This window comes from Canis lupus, chromosome 12, assembly GCF_003254725.2.
Source record: "Canis lupus dingo isolate Sandy chromosome 12, ASM325472v2, whole genome shotgun sequence".
NCBI lineage: Eukaryota > Metazoa > Chordata > Mammalia > Carnivora > Canidae > Canis > Canis lupus.
Genome location: NC_064254.1, coordinates 20,046,783 through 20,063,716, shown reverse-complemented (window position 1 = coordinate 20,063,716; position 16,934 = coordinate 20,046,783). Strand labels below are relative to the sequence as shown.

General features: G+C 40.6%; 1 protein-coding gene and 1 pseudogene across 1 annotated transcript; one reads left to right on the top strand and one right to left on the bottom strand.

Annotated features, from left to right (window-relative positions):
* The first annotated feature begins 1,375 nt into the window (after window positions 1-1,375).
* Window positions 1,376-5,093, top strand: IL17F (interleukin 17F). The gene is made up of 3 exons (XM_049092606.1): window positions 1,376-1,402; window positions 3,487-3,692; window positions 4,853-5,093. Exons 1-3 carry the CDS (start codon window positions 1,376-1,378, stop codon window positions 5,091-5,093), a joined length of 474 nt encoding a protein of 157 aa, XP_048948563.1.
* Window positions 5,094-15,085: 9,992 nt separating this feature from the next.
* Window positions 15,086-16,704, bottom strand: LOC112641210 (quinone oxidoreductase-like; annotated as a pseudogene).
* Between the last annotated feature and the right edge of the window lie 230 nt (window positions 16,705-16,934).

Sequence of the window (16,934 nt, the reverse complement as noted above, 5' to 3'; positions counted from 1 at the left end):
CTTGAGGATGTATATTTAGAGAAGGAGGCTGGTAGAGATCATTGAGAAGGAGAAACTGAAGTTACCCTAAGTCCATGAAGACCTCAGAAAACCATTCTAAAATATATACACAAGTAGGAGAGAGACTAAATATGAGCACCCGAAGTAACAAGGAAGGGAAAGATACCTGAGGGGATAATTCAAGGAAACATTCTTTGGGAGTTAAACTTCTCATTGATCCAGAGGAGAGGTTCAGAGAAGAATCTACAGGTATGGGAAGGAGAAATATGGATTAAAGGATGAAATATGGATAGAAGAATTTCTATCAGTATTAGAGGGGCTTCCAGTGATCCCAAGAACTACTGCCTTTTCATTGCCTTCATTTAAAGAAAATGGAGGAAAGTTGTTCAAATATGTTGTAATAGAGGAAAATGACTTACCCTGCTAGAATGTACCCTGCCTTTTAAAAAGAGCATGTGCAATTTTCCCTGATCTTACTGGGGATAAAAAAAAAAAAGGTAAATTACTGTTATTTCAGAAATATCTATGTATCCCTAGAATACATATACGAGACATAGAGTATGTGCTTAATAAATGTTTGTTGACTTAAACAGAACTGAGAAAAATTAACTTTCTGTAGGTCATTTAAAATTATGTTAGAGCATTTAAACGTTCCATGTGCTAATTCATTTTTGTTAAAAAAATCTTCAATCAGAGAGGGCCAAGATAATGGTCATTTATATGTTTTATGAAAATGATTATTTATTAAGCATCAGCAGGATTTTAAGCATGAGGTTAAAATAGAATTTGTTCAAGGAGCCTATGAAACCACCTGCAGATATAATTCTGAATCTCTTACTGATGTCATGAATTTCTTTGGATTTGTTTTCTCATTCATAAAATGGAGCCAAATATAGTCCTCTCATTTAATACCAAGGACCCTCTAAGGATGACATATCTCCCACTTAAGTCATGGTTCATATTGCATGACTGGAAAGTAGAACATACGGTATGTGACGAGAGTCATTAGCCATTTGTGGAAGAATGTGAAAGATCATTACAGCAATTTGTAATTTGGTTAATCTCTGTAGTAAATTAGTTAAGAATTTTGCTGTAATATGAGGGCAGTGGGGGTGGAAGAAAAGGACCAAATCTTCCTTTGGTCCCTCTCTGATTCCCCTTCAGGAAGTGGAATAGAAAAAAAAAACCAAATACATTCGTCAGTAACTCTGGGGTAACCACAACTTAGACAGTAAGCAGGTCAATCGAAATAAGGACAGTGATTGCTATAAAACCATCAGGTACTCCAATTGACACAGCACAAGCATATACAGCCTGACACACACACACAGGAAGAATTTACTAACACAAAGCAGACAACCAGAGCAAAATGACAATGGCCATCCTGCACAACACAGCTATGGTGAGTAAAAATCGTTCCTGTTTAGTAGCAGTCATCCTTAGGATTTTAAGAGAGCAGATTTCTAAGGAATTAGGCTTGATTGGCATCTTTTTTTGGGATTATTTCTTAAAAACAGAACCAACTTTAGTTTTGACCCCTGTATAGTGGAGAAAAAGAAAAAATAACTAGAAGTTATAATGGGGTACAAAACATAGCTCCTAATATGGTGGCTTTTGCATAGGTAGTTGATAGCTTGTTCACCTCTGGTGTCACAGACGTAATCTCCCCTGTGGCTGAACATGATCTCCCCTAAGGATCATGATCTGAACATGCTCTTCCCTGTGGCCATTATTATAAAGTTAGATTAGTCTAAAACTCTTATCTCATAGTGAGGACTTCTAGCCTTTTAGGATATGTACATATGTATTTTAGCCAAGTAAAGTGGGGCCCCAAAAGTTTTAATGATTCCCCAAGACTACAAGTAGACAAAGAGTGCCCAGGATGAAGGAAGTAAAATCACTCAAAGCTGAACTTTGGATAGCTCCCAGAGGAGGGAAATTTGCAGTGTCTCAGCTGATTATTTTGTCTTAGTCCTCATGGAGGAGAGAGGGATGTTAGTATGATGGAAATCTACCTCTCCTGGGTCTAGAATCTTGCCTGGCATTAGTCAGGTAAAGCCTGGGAAGAATCTAATTTAGAGGAACTTGAAAACACGGTTTGGGAGGGTGCCTGGGTGGCTCCACCAGACGGGGGTCTGCAAAATATAAAAAGGAGGTCCTTTAAATAGACATTTCTAGTTACCTCCCCTCCCCTCCCTTAACCTGTAAAAAGTATGAGCCTGAGCAACATTAAGCCCAGAGAATGAAAGCAACTCACTTTCAGCTCTTGTTCTGCATTACGTTGAGAGTGGGTGATGGGCTTTATCCGTCCCCAGTAAGAGTTGGTAGTGATGGTGGGGTGAGTAGAATGTGATTTTGACAAAGGGAAACTGGGGAGATTTTTAGCTCTTCTTTTAGTTAGGTCTTCACAGAGCACTTTCTTTGTGCATTACTGTAACATCAGATAGACCAATATTTTGATGTAAGTATAAAGAATATATGTTCCAGAGCTAAAGACAAAGAGTTTCCATATTTTCTGTGGTTGTACATAATTAGTGGCCCTGCTTCTTTCAATTAGCATGGATAATTGGAACTTTGCTGTAGTTGGTTTTGTGCAGTGTTTTTCTTAATACTTTGGGTTTAACTGTATTGTTCATTCACTCACCCACTCTTCCATTCATCAGAAAGTATTTGTAGAACATCTGTTCTATGATACACTCTCCTGCAGGAACTTACAATCCAGTAGGTGTCTGTCTGACCTGAACACAAATAGTACCTTTCCAGACAATAAAGAAATGGCACTTGAATGCTCTGGCCTTCAATGCTAGATGGCAAGTGCTTTATGATTCAAGGAAAATGAACATATTCCTAATTGAATGACTTTAGAGGCAGTTCTTGGAGAAGACCACTTCTGAGTGGGGCCTTGATGGAAGGGTAGAATTTGGATAGGTAGAGGTGGGGCAGTATAGTCTAGGTGGACAGATGGCTGGGAGGATGGATTTTGTGGGAAATTCATGAAATACAAAGCTGTGAATAAAAACAAGAACTATCATTAATCTCTTATTTTTATTAGATACATTTATTGGTGATTTACATAGAATATCACACTTAATCTTGTGAATATTATTATAAAGCAAGTATATATATATATATATATATATATATATATATATATATATATTTCCAGTTGGAAAGAAGAGAAATCCAGAGGTTCTGGGATGAGGCCAAGTCAAGATTAAACCCAGTCCTAGATCCTGATATCTTTCTATCCCACTGTTGAGGAGCTTTCAGACTGTTGGAGGCTCAGTTACCAGGCTAATGAATTTACAACTCAGAGAGGCACTCTAGTACCTTCCAGTATGACTGTTCCCATTTCCAGGTGAGGACCTGAGAGAGCCGTGGTCCCATAAAAGACTGAGGATCCTGAGTTCAACTAGAACATGGGGTGCCTCTTGCCAGGAAATAACACCAGGGTCTCTAACCAACTCAACTGTCTCCATTTTCCAGGTCAAGTCCCTGCTACTGTTGGTGTTGGGGCTCACTCTTTTGAGTGAGGTGGCAGCTCGGAAACATCTAAAGGCAGGGGAAACTGCTCTGTGCCCTCCTCTGGAGGATAATAGTGTGAGGGTTGACATTCGCATCCTCAGGCAAAACCGGGGTATTTCCATCTCAAATGATTTCCAGAATCGCTCCAGCTCCCCCTGGGACTACAAGTAAGTGTAAATGAGACTGATCTTCACATTCTTTTGAAAAAATATGTTAACTTATTCTAATCATAAAGTAGAAAATTTAGAAAATGTAGAAAAAAATAAAAGCCCCAAGATTAACTCTTAAAAACAGGAATCTCACTTTGCCTGGGAGCTCATAATTTTTTCCTGCTGTTTTGGGTGAGGTCCTTCTATGTGGTCAGAGGTCCTGCTATTTTGCTTCCAATTTCTCATTGACTCAAATGCCTTTTCCTGCTTCGTGAATTCCCAGGTTGGAATTTACAAACTTTCTGTGTTGGGAGAAGGAGCTCTTTAAAGCAGCCCACATAATGATCTTTGCATGGGGATATGTGTGAAGCAGAAAAGTCAGTGTGGAATGATCCAGTCAGATTAGAAATCAGTCTTCAAGGAATGGGGAGCAGGGAAGAGTGGACAAGAAAGGCCAGTCTGGGAAAGGGGATGGGAGATGGGGATGAGATATTTGGAGTACTCTCCGGTGATATCGTCTGATGTGTCAGATCTTAGAATACCAAGCACTCATCTATATGCTCCAAATAGAGGCACAAAAACAGATTCCAGGGATAATTAGAAGTGCTTCTGGGGCTGCCTGCATGACTTCCTCCAGGAAGGAAGTGTGTATGGTGGCAAGTTGGCTGGTGAGGCTTTGCTCACTTCGTGACTCTTGGTAGAGAGGGCTAAGAAGGGAGAAACCTAGAAAATGTGCTGGATTCACAGGACCTCTGGGGCTTTGTTTTTCCTTTCCAAGCAACAGGCTTTGCAGACTGTATATCAGGAGACCCACTCGTATTGTCCATAAATCTACGCAAAGGATGAATAATAATTATAATAATAGCAGTGTAATGAAAAATGAAAGATCTGCCATTTATTGAATGCCAACATGTAGTGTTTCATGTGCATTCACATCACTGAAAATTGTCAATAGTCAGATGAAAGAGACCTGTGAGAATCCCCATTCTAGAGTGGAGGAAACAGGCTTAGGCAGTTAAGCACCTGCTGGAGGGCAGTCATGAATCCAGGCCATCTGGCTGCAGCCCTGGGTTGCTCGGAAATGCCTCCCTGCAAGCGAGTGCCCAGTGCTGTGGGGCACTCCTGTCCATCTCTCTCTCCCTTGTCTCACCATCTGCTTTTGTCTGCTCCCCCTGCAGCATTACCCGCGACCCCCACCGGTTCCCCTCAGAGATTGCAGAGGCCCAGTGCAGGCACTCTGGCTGCATCAATGCCGAAGGGCAGGAAGACAGCTCCATGAATTCGGTTCCCATCCAGCAGGAGTTCCTGGTCCTGCGGAGGGAGCCCCAGGGCTGCTCTCGCTCCTTTCGCCTGGAGAAAGTGCTGGTGACCGTAGGCTGCACCTGTGTCACCCCCATCGTCCGCTATGTGCGTGCCTGAACATCAGCTTGGCCGAGGAAGCCCTGAAATGCCCCTCCTTACCCAGCGCTCTGCAGCAAGTCCAGTGTGGTCCCAATTCTCTCCCCTTCATAGGCTTCTTGGTAAGACCTGCCTGGAATTCTCAAAGCTCTGTATTAGATATAGTGTTAGCTTCTGAATCATAACGTAGTCCTGAGCTGTTCCATCGTCCCAACCCCTTGAAAATGAATGGAGGAGAATGAAGACGCCCATGCCCTCTCTGTTTGTGGGCAGTGATAACTACTGCTTAGCGTGGCAGTCACTGTGATACGGGGCCATCTCCTGGGAATTCTGTTGGGAAAATGGGGCTCTGATTCTGTGTGGATGAAAATGTAGAAAATGTAACCACAATATGGGTATGTGGGAGGGCCTGTGCAGGGTGGGGTGGGAAGGATGGGGATAAGGATCTAGTACACATGTTTATTCAGAGTTGCTAAGTAAAGAGGTTGGCCTGATAACTATAACTCATATTTGTAAGGAAACTGTCCATCTATTTATGATATATTGTTATATAAAATTTTAGGAGAAAAATTAATATATCAAGTACTAATATAATAAAGTATTAATGATTGAAAAATTCTTCAGGTGTTTGTTTCTTGTCTTGGCTTCTATTCACAGAGCTCATACTGCTCAAGATTTTGAAATTCTAAACTTGTCTTTTGTTTTTCATATTTTCTCATCAATTCCTTATCAGAGGACTACTGTTAGAATTGTTTTATTATTATTATAAATATTATATTATTATTATTAGTAGTAGTAGTATTGTGTGCATGTGTGTGTGTATATAGTGAGAACATTTAAGATCCACTCTCAGCAAATTTCAAGTATACAATACAGTATTGATAACTATAGTCACTATATACACTAAATCCCAGAACTTATTCATCTTACAAATAAGTTTGTACCTTTCGACCAACATCTTCCCATTTCTCCACCCCCTCCCCCCAGCTTCTGGCAACTACCATTCTACTCTGTTTCTGAGATGGAGAATGATTTTATTATTAATAGTACTTGGGGGCTACATGGAGAATTAAGGAAAATGGTGTAAGCTGAACTCAGTTTCCCTGGTAACTCTTTACTGCTCCATGTTCCTGGCTACATTATTTTACAAAGTGAACATTTATTGGCCACTGAGCTAGCCACTGGAGATATAGAGACAAGTAAGAAATGCATATGGAAGAACCACAGTGTTGGGACTCGCCATCCACAGAGCTCCGGGTCACTGGGGCCATGCAGTCTCTTTGTGTTCTCCTCATTCTGACCTCTGAGACCTTAGGGTTACTAGTTGTCTTTCATTAATATCTTATGCTTCCTGGGGGCACAGGAGCTTCCAGATTCTGGTCTTCGTGACATTCTGGGGAAAATTCAGAGGTTCTCTCATACAACCTTTGCTTCTTTGTGGCACAGCACATTTTCTCCTTAATGCTACCACTGGCTCAGAATACAACTACATTGCCCCTGCTTTTCAGATCCAAGAGAGGAAGTGGGGCACAAGTTCTCACTCCCACCTGAAACTTGGCTTGAGGATAGGCAGGTGGCAGAAGCCTGACACCTATTTTTAACTGGGGTGTGGGCAACTTTATTCTAGTCTAGGTGAGAGTGGGAATAGAGTAGCTGGGTATGCTGGGTCTTCACCGTTGGCTGCAGAATCTTTTGCTTATGGTATAAATATTGATATTTGTACTTAAAATATTCAGGCTTTTGAAATCTAAAAAACATTTCCTGTCATAGCTTCCATCTTCATAAGTTTGCTATGAATCTCACATGTCCATTTTGGTGCTCAAATTTGTGTAATGAATCCTCCTTTCTCTGTTGATTTTAGCAGTAATTGCCTTATCCTGAGGGTAGCACATATAAAAAGCCTCCAAGTGGTAGAAGTATACAGAGGAAGGAAATTGTAGAGGGAAAAATTAGTGTGTGTATCTGAGTGTATCAAGATATTATCATGTTGGGGCACCTGGGTGGTTAGGTGATTGAGCATCTGCCTTTGGCTCAGGTTGTGATCCTGGGGACCTGGGATCGAGTCCTGCATCAGGCTCCCCACAGGGAGCCTGCTTCTCCCCCTGCCTCTTTCTGTATCTCTCATGAATAAATAAATCTTTTTAAAAAAGATATTACCTTGTACACATATACACATGTCATTTTATTTTTTTTTAAGATTTTGTTTATTCATGAGCTACAGAGAGAGAGAGAGAGACAGAGACAGAGACAGAGACACAGGCAGAGGGAGAAGCAAGCTCCATGCATGGAGCCTGTTGTGGGACTCGATCCTGCAATGCTCTGGGCTGAAGGCTGGTGCTAAACTGCTGAGCCACCCAGGGATCCCCCAACACATGTCATTTCAAAACAATGTGCTACATACTATGATCAAGGCATGAAATGTTAGGAAGACACAGAGGATGATAGCTCTCCAGGAAATTTTGGAAAGGAAAAGATTTACACTGAGATGAATATGTGTCAGTCTGGTGGAAAATGGGAGAAATGAATTCATAGCACAGGGAACAGTATAAGCAAACAAAGAGGCATACAGAAGCCTGGCATGTTAGGGGAACAGTGAGTAGTCCCATGTCCCTGGATAGTGTGGACATGGGGACATGGTGGGGAATATGTAATAAATATCTCTTGAAAGAATGATTGAATGAATGAATGTGGAACAGTAGGCAAATGGCCCGCTTATGAATGGTTTCGTGTGCTGTATTACAGATGTGATAAGAGCATAGCTGTATCTTATAGTTTTAGCAGGAGTGAACAAACAGGATCAGAAGCTGAGGCCAGTTAGAAAACCAGAGAGGTGGCAGTTTCTCTCCTGTGGTAGATTCACACTGTTAGAACTGGATGGGCTCCTGCAGATCACCTGGTGGACCTTTTACATTTGCAGATGAGGCCCGAGGAATTAGGGGACTTGTTCAAGGTCACGTGGAGTAGTCAGTGGCAGAAAGGAACTCAATGACTCCAAGTTCATGACTTTTTATGTTGGATTTGCAGTACTCGATCATGTTTCCAGTAAATATCCGTGATTTTTCTGTGCGGCCTAGGGCTGGCTCTGGGAGTGGGTGCAGAAGTACCTCCATATCTCACACTTCCAAGTATGTTGCACACAGTGCCCCCTGGGGTTTGAGGCCTGCCTTACAGCTGCTCTGAGGGCTGGATGTCATTCAGGAAATTGCACATTGTCTCCAGCTCACAAGGTGGCACAACACACCCATAGGTAAAAGGCTCCCTTTGTGGGGCAGAAATCCGTCTCTGGTAGCCAGTTGAGGCACTGCTGAGACAGAATGAACAGCCTGTGTTCTTCAGGCTGAGCCTCGCTTTGTTTTGAATGCAAGAGAAAAGGTCTACGTTGAGCAGTCTAGATGTTCTAGAATACTGCATTGCCGTCATAACGTGCAGAGAGAGGAACTTCTCTTTCACATGGAACTTGAAAGCATATAGTCTTTTCTTTCGATATCCAGTTCTTATTTATGACAGCTTGGCTGAGGGGAAATACGTATTCTCTCTGTCTGTCCTTCCCTCGCCCTCCCTCCCCTACTCCCACATCCAGACAAAAATCACCTATGTTTGTAATGCTCCAGGGGCGAAATTTAACTGGTAATTTACAGTGAGGAAAATGGTCACAAAATTGGTTTTCTATTCATTCATTCGTTCATTCATTCATTCATTCATTCATTCATGAGAGACACAGAGAGAGAGAGGCAGAGACACAGGCAGAGGGAGAAGCAGGCCCCATGCAGGGAGCCTGACATGGGACTCGATCCTGGGTCTCCAGGATCACGTCCTGGGCTGAAGGCGGTGCTAAACCACTGAGCCACCCAGGCTTCCCTGGTTTTCTATTTTTTTCTTTTTTATAGAAAAAAATGCATTTAATACTTAGCTTTTGGCTTTGAATCCTGATTCTGTGATTTTCTGGTTATATGAATTTAGGCAGTTTAGTTCTTCTGAGAATCAGCTTATTCATATGTTAAATGGGAAATAATATCTATTTTAAAGAGTAGAGTGTAGGGATGCCTGGGTGGCTCAGTGGTTGAGCATCTGCTTTCAGTTCAGGGTGTGATCTTGGGGTCCTAGGATTGAGTCCCACGTTGGGCTCCCTGCAAGGAACCTGCTTCTCCCTCTGCCTATGTCTCTGCCTCTCTCTGTGTATCCCATGGGGAAAAGAAAAAAAAAAAAAAGTAGAGTGTAAAGTAATTGAAATTAAAAAAAAAAAAAAAAAAAAAAAGACGGGATCCCTGGGTGGCTCAGTGGTTTGGCGCCTGCCTTCGGCCCAGGGCGTGATCCTGGAGTCCCGGGATCGAGTCCCACATCAGGCTCCCTGCATGGGACCTGCTTCTCCCTCTGCCTGTCTCTGTCTCTCTTTCTTTCATGAATAAATAAATAAATAAATAAACCTAAAAAAATAAAAAATAAAAAAAAAGACTTAATACAGTACCAAGGAAATAATAGGTTCTTAGTACCTGGTTGTCCTTAGCCCAAGAAGTACAGAACTTATGTTTCCCATTTGCTTGGCCCCAGGAAACTCACAACCAACTCTTTTGCTTAAATACCACAGCTCTATTATTCCTCGTGGTTATTAAGTTTTCACTCTTCATTTAATCTCTCTATATACACATATAATTTAAGGCGGTTTAAACAAAAGATCTAGACATTGTTCATATTATTATATAGATCCTTTGTTCAATCCACTTTAAATTAATTTGACAGGAATAGAGGAACTTATAGATTTGAGACATTGAAATAAAATTCCCCTTGGCCCGAAATGTTCATTGTAGTGTACTCCACTGGTATAAATGGGAAGAAAAGCATTTTTTGGTCCAATTAGTCCCAGGAGCTGTACACTTCCCTCAGGGTATGAAACAATACACCATTTCTCCAACACTGAAACATTCTTTTCCACAGGCTGTTTGGTGCCACAAGAATCGCTGAGAAAGTGGTAGCTTCTGAACCTTGTTTGTACCTCTCCATGTGTCATAAAGGACTACAAAGACCCAGCCCTTCCTCCTTGAAGCATGCCTAAGAAGATAGAATTCCTTCAGTTAATGAGAGAAATCACATGTGGGGTGTTGGCCCGCTGGCAGTGAGGAGAAACAGTTATGTATGGAGGGTTTTCCTTCATTTGTTCCTTATGTTCGTGAATATGGTAACCAGGGAGGTGGCACTTACCAACTTATAACTCTGCATCTTCTTATGTTCAAGGCAGGATTAAATTGCATTTGCAACAGAACCTTACTTTCCTTTTTCTTTTCTTTCTTTCTTTCTTTCTTTCTTTCTTTCTTTCTTTCTTTCTTTCTTTCTTTCTTTCTTCTTTTTTTTTTTAGATTTAGAGAGAGTGCTCACACCCGTGTGCAAGCAGAGTCAGGGACAGAGGGAGAGGGAGAAGAGAATCTCGAGCAGATTCCATACTGAGCGTGGAGCCCATTGTAGGGCTCCAACTCATGACCCTGAGATCATGACCTGAGCCAAAATCAAGAGTTGGATGCTCAATCAACTGAGTCACCCAGGCGGCCTGTCAGAACCTTACTTTTCATGTCTGGAGTACTAGTGTGGCCCTGGGGGCTAAATTCAATAACAGTTCCATTGAAGGTTATTAAACATAACAACAATAGCAGCTCATATATCCTCAGTGTTGGCTATGTATACTGTTTTATATACATCTTAATCCTCACATGGCATGAGTTTGGAAAGATTATTATCCCCTTTCTACAGACGAGGCAACTGAGGAATTAATTACTTGCCCAAAGTCACAAGAGCTAGTGACTCTAGTCACTAGCTAGTGACTTAGCCTCAAGGTTTATTTTTTTATTTTATTTTATTTTATTTTATTTTATTTTATTTTATTTTAGCCTCAAGGTTTAAACTTGTATCTCCTGGACTGAAGACCCTCTATTGCCTGATCATCTCATTGGTCCATTTGTGTAAAGTTGAATAAATTACCTAGTACTTCTTCACTTGATTTTTTTCTGTCAAAAATTAAGAACGATTACATTTCTTACATAAGTCACTCACTGGAAGTTCTCAAGATTCATTCTTGATTTACAAGGACATTGGAGATCCACTACTCACTGCCTTTCCAGAAATACATACCTTTTTAAAAATAATTAATTAATTATTTATTTATTTATTTATTTATTTATTTATTTATTTATGAGAGAGAGAGAGAGGCAGAGACACAGGCAGAGACACAGGCAGAGGAAGCAGGCTCCATGCAGGGAGCCCGACATGGGACTCGATCCCAGGACTCCAGGATCACGCCCTGGGTCGAAGGCAGGTGCTAAACCACTGAGCCACCAGAGATCCCCAGAAATACATATCTATTTACTAGTACCAGATGCTTGACCTTGATCTTGTAACTTTATAATAGGAATTATGTGAAATGTGTGGTTTAAAAACTGTGATGTATTGGGGTGCCTAGGTGGCTCAGTGGGTTAAATGTTGGACTCTTGATTTCTGACTCATGGTCTCAGGGTTGTGAGATCAAGGTCTTCATCAGACTCCACACTGGGCATGGAGGCTGCTTAAGATTCTCTCTCCCTCTGCCCCTCCTGATCTTAAAAAAAATTTGAAAACTGTGATGCACTACTCTCTCACTAATAGCCCTTAGTGGGTGCTGATTTTAAGAATTTTGCTCAGTAGTGAAAAGAACATATGTTGAAACTAAGATGAAATTTTAAAAAAAGGATGACTCTCATCTGAGCATTAAGGTTGCCTACACAATGGCCACCTCTTCTCTTAAAATATAGAGACATCACAGCAGTATCAGAGATCACAGAGTAATGGCTGAGCACATGGGCATTGGGGCTTGATGCCAGGTGAAAATGCCAGCTCTAGCACTTACTAGCTACACCATTACTAGTGACCTTGGGCAAGTCATCTAACCCCTCTGTGCCTTTCTTTTCTCTACTGTAGAATGGGGATGATAGCAGTACCTACTTTTTAGGGTTATTGAGAGGCTAGAGTGAGATAATATACATAAGGTGCTAAGACTAGTACCTGGTATGGTACATGTATTGTCCAGTATGTTATTTAAAAAGCGAAAAGTCACCCAGTTTCGCACCCCAATTATGTATTAGTTTTTATATCTTGTTTTCTCTTCTGCTCTTTTGTCTCATCTGCTTTATACACTGTAACCATAATATATATATACAATCTGTATTTGATATTTTTTACGTTACATTTTACACATTTTCTATGTTTCTGTTTAGTGTTCAAAATAATTTTTAGTTGTTTCATACTACTCTTACAGATTGATGAACCAGAATTTATTTATTCCTTTTTTTAAACCTTTATTTTCCCCCTTACAAAAGTAGATGCTTGTTGCTATTTTAGTGTCTTTTTATGATGAACTATATAATGTGGATGGAAGAGTATATCTTTATATATGTACAGTTGCCTTCCATGTTAAAATTTTATGTGTGTGCATTTTCATGTCTACAGGCTACGTTGGGCCAGTTACTTAATATCTTTGAGCCTTGTTTTCCTCAACTATAAAATGCGGATGACAATAATACTTGTCCCCTAGGGTTTTGTGGTATAGATTAAAAAAATAAATATAAATCATTGCAGTAGTTCTAAGTTTAAACTAGCTGTTACTAGTAATGCTACTAGTAATGTACTTACTGGTTTAATACACCACCTTAAGCAGAGCCTATGGATACATACTCTCACCCTTTAATTCTTGTTAAGAATTAAGTAAGTAGGGATCCCTGGGTGGCTCGGTGGTTTAGTGCCTGCCTTTGGCCCAGGGAGTAATCCTGGAGTTCCAGGATTGAGTCCCGCATCAGGGTCCCTGCATGGAGTCTGCTTCTCCCTCTGCCTGTGTCTCTGCCCCCCTCTCGCTCTCTCTGTGTCTCTCATGAATAAATAAAATCTTAAAAAAAAAAATTAAGTAAGTAAATCAATGCATTGGACAAAGATGGATTTATGAGTTGTTCTGGGGTTGTGGCTGTCACAAAACTTAGACTTCCTACTCCACTGGCTTACCTCTGTGGTTTCCTTACATGCTGTCTGTAGGTGACATACCACAGCCCTTTGCATGGCCTAAAGGCAAGGGCCAGACCTTGTTTATAGTGGTGACAACACCAGAAGCCATGCAACCATCTCCCACAACCACATTCTCGTGACTTTGACAGAGATCAGATCTGGAAGGCACCGTTCTGGATGGGCTACATGTGCTGGATGTTGGAGTGAGTGCACCTTGTTTCTTCAGATGGGATACCTTGCTCATGGGAAACTCCAAGCTTCTGGGGTCCCAGGCATTTGCCAAATCCACACTCCTGGGATTTTCAACATCTAGGAGAAAAAAGACACAGATTTCTTGTCAGATCATTCGTCAAAAACCTAATTGCCTTTGATGGTCACTCCAAACCCTTAGTGAGATCCATTAAGAAAACAAGATTTGCTTCTACCACTTGCTTTGGACTGTGTGTGCATAGGGGATGCCAAGCTTCTGGATACTATATTTGAAAACATGTAGAAAATAGAATGAAGTATAAAAGAAAACACATCCTTTGGATCTATGGATCTAAGCTGCTCAGCTTTTGAAATCTACTACTATAATTTGGGCTTAAGAATTTAGATGAATTGAGGTTGTCATATGAGACATATGAGGCATTTACTGGGTGAAGAAATGGTTGAATTACTTCCATTGTACAAAGGTGAATACCAAGAAATTCCCAATTATTTTCATTAGTAGCAGAACCCTTTATAATAAAAGCTAAGGTTTGTTGAATAGAATAGACTCTCTTCTAACTTATATACATTTACTCATTCAATTATGAAAATGCTTTGATTTAGGAACTATTAATTAGAAGTGTAATTGTACAGGAGAAAATGAAGGTACAGATTGAGTGAATACCTTTTATGAGTTTACAATAGACTCTTGTCTGTCATCACTAAGCTACATTGTGTCTCTGTAAGAGATCCACCAGGAATCCCTTGCCTGTATTGAAATGTCTCAACCATGGAATCTTCTCAGAGGATCCTTTTCTGTAAGTGGTCAGAAAGAACAGGTGAATTACAGTATTTGGTCATCCAATTATAGAATTTTATGGGAAGCTCCCTCCCTGGAAATGTAATCAATAGATCCTTGACTTTACTAGCTTCCATAAATACCTCACATTGTAATGGCTTTCATCTTGTTTGTGTATAGGAATTCTAGTCCTTTACCAGGTCTTCTTCCTCAGAGGTTTCTGGGAATCTCTGAGCAGCATCCTCATGTCTCTCTAATGTTTTCTGAGGTTGCTTACTTACTTTGGTCAATTGTCTGGCTTTGAACAACCAATCTCTGCCCTCCCATCCTCCCCTCTTCTCAATGCCCCCTCTCCCCACCAGAAGAGGCCTGGTAACTTCTGTCAGGCTTTATGATTTTCCAAGGCTAGGCTATCAAAGGTTATGCAGCTTCCATCCGGTTTTCTTAAGAAGCTGATTCCAGTGGAAGGCAATCGCCATGTAAGAAGTCAAGCTACCCCGGGAATGCCATGCTGGGAAGGCCATGCATAGATGCTCTAGTTGACAGGCTTGATGAGCTCCCAGCCAACAGCCAGCATCAACTCCTAAGCATGTGAAAGAGCCACCTCAAGCACTCAGCCTAGCTGAGATTTTTTTAAAAAAATAACAATCAAACTTTATTTCCTTGTACATAATATTGATTGACAGGAAGATTTCTAAGTAATCATCCCTTTATTTGGTTTAGATAAAGACTTCCAGTACAGAACACTATTAGAAATTAACCATTAGGAACCATGTAAAAGAGATGTAAGGCACGTACCATATAATGACCAAATAGATAGAAGTAGTTTTAATTTTTCTACAGAATTTACTGCGAGTTACCACGTAATGAAAACAAAAGTAGGTTACTCTAAATGTGTTGAATTTGTTTAGTAATTTAAATAAAAATACATGGCTCCCATTACACAGATAATTCTAAATCTACTCTGAAAAATAAATCAAGAAATATCTATCGGAAGATGACATACCTATCATAGCATACCAAAAATAAGGCTGCTCTCTTCACAGAGTATATGGAGAATGAGTAATCAACCATCAACACAGTGAATGTTCTAATATTTGGGGGAATATTGGAAAACTATTTGTTAAAAAATAAATTTCTCTCAACATTGTTTATCTCGTCCTTGTAGATCCAGATGAGATTAGTCTAGAAAAGCAGTCTTCTTGAGTCCAGAAAAATCTTCAGTCCAGGATAGTTCCAGGCTAATCAGATACTAAAGAATCTTTACAAAGACAAACAGGCTTGGAAATCACATAGTCTTATTTTGAATTAGCTTCCTTAGTCAAAGGTCTTGGAATTAATGATCAAGTACCAGGATTTTCTGTAACGCACCCAATGCCAAATGACTACTGACTGACATTCTACTTCCTACCATGATGAGTCTTTGATTAGAGGTAGGTGGGAGGCATAAAAAATATGGTGAACTATAAAATAAATTGTGCTCCAATGACCAAATCTCTAAAGATAAATCTTGTTTTTTAATATAAGAAATTCACTGAATCTAATGAATGCTGATTAGAGCAAAGGTAGTGTAAGTAAAACAGGGGCAGGAGATCTCTAATTGCATTGGAAATATATGAAAGAATGAATCATTGTAAGAGAATCATTCTAAGAGAAGAATCATTTTCCCAGTTGCCCCACTGCTGTGGATGATATTTTCGTGAGCCTGGGCCACCTTCTCCAGTGAATACTGAGAACCTATCACAGGTTTCAACCAACCAATTTCCATTCCAGCTTTAAGGGCCATTGCAAATTTCCTAAATTCCTCCTTAGTTGATGAATAAAGAGCAGTTTTAATTATACTGGTTTCCTTTGGGATGGTATCCCATGGGTTTAAATCAATAGGACCTCTGCTGCCAACAACTATTATTTGTCCTCCATAGGACAGACAATCCAAATCATTACTAAGATTTACATTAGCTAACATTTCAATGATCACATCAATGCCTTTTCTCACCAACAGATTTCTTGATTTTATCAATATAATTAAGTTCTTGGTGATTAAACACTTCATGGCCTCCATTCTGCAAGACAGTGTTTTGTCCTTCCTCATTACCAGCCGTACCCAAAACTTTTAGGCCATAAGCCCTGGCAATTTGGCACACTGCTATTCCAACTCCTCCACTAGCCCCATGAACCAGAACACTTTCTCCAGCTTTCACACGGGCACTGTGGAGCAGAGCTCGGTAAGCAGTAAAATATGGGACGCCGATGGCAGCTCCTTGTTTCAAGTCCAGTTTCTCCCGCAGTGTGTACACAGTGTGTGATATGAAGCAAGCGCATACTCAGCATTGCCCCCAGAGATGGTGGCGGTAGTGAAATCTCTATCACCTTTCTTGAAAGTAGATACATTATCTCCAATATTATCCCAGCCACATCTGAACCCGGTGTGTAGGGTAAGAGTGGTTTTTTTCTGTAAGTACCAGACCGAATATATGTTTCCATGGGGTTTACACCACATGCGTGGACCTTGATTAGAACCTGATGGTCTTTTGGAATTGGTATTGCAACATACGACCGGAGTTTCAGCACTTCTGGTCCACCAAATTAAAAAACTCCAGTCGCTCTCATCAACTTCCCTCCAGTTGCCATGGTGATCTGGTTCTAGAGTGGGGGAGGAAACCTGCGGATGGCTCACTGGGTGAGATCCCGCCTAGCTGAGATTTTTAATTCACTTCAGCCCCAGTCGATATCAGAATGCAATCTCATAAGTAGGCCCAGTGAAAAATTAAAGCACACAATTCCAAGATGTCAAGCAGAGTATTAAGCCAAGTGTGGGGTCCATTTAAGAATAGGGTCCTATGCAACTTCACAGGTTGTAC

Bases quoted from the DNA above. Each gene is read 5' to 3' on its own strand.
- IL17F (XM_049092606.1), top strand. From the start codon at position 1,376: ATGGCCATCCTGCACAACACAGCTATG. The intron at 1,403-3,486 runs GTGAGTAAAAAT...TCCATTTTCCAG, and splicing joins TCCTGCACAACACAGCTATG to GTCAAGTCCCTGCTACTGTT. The intron at 3,693-4,852 runs GTAAGTGTAAAT...CTCCCCCTGCAG, and splicing joins AGCTCCCCCTGGGACTACAA to CATTACCCGCGACCCCCACC.